We start from the raw sequence: 3,168 nt of genomic DNA on the forward strand, positions 1-3,168 counted from the left end.
CTTTCTAACGCGTCGTTCCGACTACCTAATCATGGTTAGGTTATATTACGCAAAGTGTGCGTTAAAATTTACGGTAGAGTAATATGTCGCGTCACAAGTCACTTTAACGCGTCGTTCTGATTACCTAAGCATGGTTAGGTTATATTACGCAAAGTATGCGTGAAAAGTGACGCTTGATTAATATGTTGCGTCTCAAGTCTCTTTAACGCGTTGTTCCGATTAAATAAGCATGGTTAGGTTATATAACGCAAAGTGTGCGTGAAAAGTGACGCTAGATTAGTTTGTCGCTTCTCAAGTCTCTTTAACGAGCATCAAGCGCCAAGGGGCGAAGATCACCGTGATACTAATCTGCCGAGAGACGAAGGTCGGCACGACCGCCCTTTTTCGAGAGACGAAGGTCGGAATGATCCTCCTCCTCCTAAAAGGGAGGGGGTGCAAGATGAGAATCTGCCACCGGGGACACAGCGGGGAGACGCTGGCTTGGGGAGGGGAGACCCAGACCCGGAGGCAGATCCTCTGCGGACCGCAAGAGCAGGAGTTCCACCGGTCAGGAGAAATGGGGCTGAAAGTGTTCACAGCTCGGGAGCAGCGTCACAACATCAGAAAACTTTGTGTGATGAAGTCACTCGTCTTGTCCAGGCCGAGTTAGATAAGCATAAAGGGCACAAGGCAGAATCTCGACCTTTCACTACTTGTGGCATTGCTAGCCCGTTGTCAAAGGCTTAATGGGATGACCCATTCCCAGATAAGTTTAAATATCCGCCTATTGACAGATATAACGGTAAATCCGACCCGATGACTCATTTAAGTTGCTTTCAGGTTGCTATGGGAGTCCAAAGTGTCTCAGATGCCACGGTGTGCAAAGTGTTCCCTTCAACGTTGAGTGATGCCGCGCAGAAATGGTACCAGAACCTCAAGGAGGGCTCTATTACTAGCTTCAGGGAGCTCGCTATGGCCTTTAAAACTCACTTCACTCCGAGCATCGAACGAAAGAAAAGATCCAGTGATTTGAAGAAATGTTTTCAAAAGCAGGGAGAAAGTTTGAAAGCTTATATTGCTCGGTTCAATGCTGAGGCAATCATGATAGAAGATTTGAACGATGATACTGCCATTGATGCTATGAAAGACAACACCAGCATGCAGGTCTTCCGAGATAGCCTGATCACCAACCTGGTTGACACTTACACCGAGTTGATGGACAGGGCTTGGAATTATATCAACCTTGATGAGGAGAGGCAGAGGAAAGTATACGGGATGGCTAGCCCGGTTCCCAGTAAACCGTAGAGCACTCAGGGATCTAACCGCAGTCAAGATCGGTATCGACCTCTGAACGAGACTTCGGGGTACAGGGGTAACAATTCGTTTAATGCTCAACCCAGTCCGCCTAGCACGGGGCTTGGTACGAAGCCGAATTTCAGCATTGGGGAGGAACGGAAGGATACGTGGACCGAGCAGGGGTACCCAAACAATATGTACCGCTTAACACTCCGAGGGAGCAGATTTTATCTTGGATCAAGCACAATAATGAGGAGATTCGTTATCCCCCGAGGCTGGTGAAGGACGGAGACTGGTTCAAGTTCTGTGAATTCCATGATGGCTATGGCCATGAAACAGAAGAATGTGGGCGTTTGCGGAGTGAGATAGACAAGCTGGTTTCCCAGGGACGATTACAACACTTCGTGGTGGCCAAGGAGGGCCAAGACCGAGGAAATACAAGGGTCAACTCGGTCAGGTCGTAGCCAGGGGGGAGCAGGGAAGCCAAATTCCCATCAAAGAAAACACAAGTCACAGGGGTGATTAACACAATCTCAGGAGGAACTTTGGAATCCGAGTATAGTCGAAAACGCAGAAAGAAAAAGCAAAAGATCGTCATGTCAGTGTCTACTGGGTCGCCACGGCCTAGCATTGTTTTCGGGCCAGAGGACGCGAAAGGGGTAGAATTTCCCCATGAGGACGCTTTGATCGTATCTGCTATTATCGGATCGAAATGGGTAAAACGACTGCTGGTGGATGATGGTAGCTCGGTTAACTTGTTGACTCTGTCAGTCTTTTTGACGATGGGAGGATCCAAAACTGATCTTAAACCAGTGAACATTCCCCTCCTGGGGCTGGGAGGAGCTCCGGTCATCCCAGAAGGCATGGTCGAGCTAGACTTGGAGCTCGGTATCGAAATACCCCAGGAGGATGGAACAAAGGGTATCCTGGCGGAACCAACACGGAAGGTACGTTCACTTTTCATGATAGTTGACATGCCTTTAGCATATAATGGTATTCTTGGTAGACCAATGTTGTATAGCACAGGTGCAGTGACTAGTATTCGTTACTTAATGATGAAAATCCCAGTGGAAAATGAGGTCATAACTATTAGGGGAAATCAAACCCTATCTAGGCAATGTTACATGGCAACTATGGGCAGCACGGTGGAAACAATGAACATCGATACACCGGAGCTGCTCCTCAGAGAGAAAAAGGCTCAGAAACCCCGGGAAAACTTAGAGACAATTGAACTAACAGAGGGCTCCGAGATGTGTGTGAACTTGGGAGCATATTGCCCAACCGAACACCGAGAAGCTATCATAGCTCGGATAAAACAGTATGTGGAAGAGTTTACCAACAAGCCAGAGGATATCGGGGGGGGGGGGGGTAGACCCGAAGATAATCTCGCACAAGTTAAACGTGGATGCTAAGTGCAAGCCTGTCAAGCAAGAGAAAAGAACTTTCTCTCTAGAGAAACAGATTGCTATCCGAGACGAAGTGGAGAAGCTTTTGAAAGCCGGGTTCATCAGGAAAGTGGATTACCCGGAGTGGCTGGCCAATGTGGTCTTGATCAAGAAGTCTAATGGCAGATGGAGGCTTTGTATAGATTTCACTGATCTAAACAATGCCTGCCCGAAAGACAGTTTCCCTCTGCCGAACATTGACCAACTGGTGGATGCAACGTGTGTATTCGCAGTCTATGCATTCTTAGATGCTTCTCAGGGATACCACCAGATCCCGATGAACAAGACGATGAAGAAAAGACAACATTCACCACGGATCTGGGGACATATTGCTACAAGAAGATGCCTTTCGGTTTGAAAAATGCTGGGGCAACCTATCAAAGACTCATGAATCACGTTTTCAAAGATCAACTGGGCAAGAACGTCGAGGTTTATGTAGATGACATAG

At 47.7% G+C, this 3,168-nt stretch overlaps 1 protein-coding gene across 1 annotated transcript; it reads left to right on the forward strand.

Moving 5' to 3' along the window:
* The first annotated feature begins 795 nt into the window (after nt 1-795).
* LOC126681767 (uncharacterized) lies at nt 796-2,310 on the forward strand. The gene is made up of 4 exons (XM_050377317.1): nt 796-1,266; nt 1,389-1,732; nt 1,838-2,222; nt 2,302-2,310. Exons 1-4 carry the CDS (start codon nt 796-798, stop codon nt 2,308-2,310), a joined length of 1,209 nt encoding a protein of 402 aa, XP_050233274.1.
* The last annotated feature ends 858 nt before the right edge of the window (nt 2,311-3,168 follow it).

This window comes from Mercurialis annua, linkage group LG5 (genome assembly GCF_937616625.2).
Source record: "Mercurialis annua linkage group LG5, ddMerAnnu1.2, whole genome shotgun sequence".
NCBI lineage: Eukaryota > Viridiplantae > Streptophyta > Magnoliopsida > Malpighiales > Euphorbiaceae > Mercurialis > Mercurialis annua.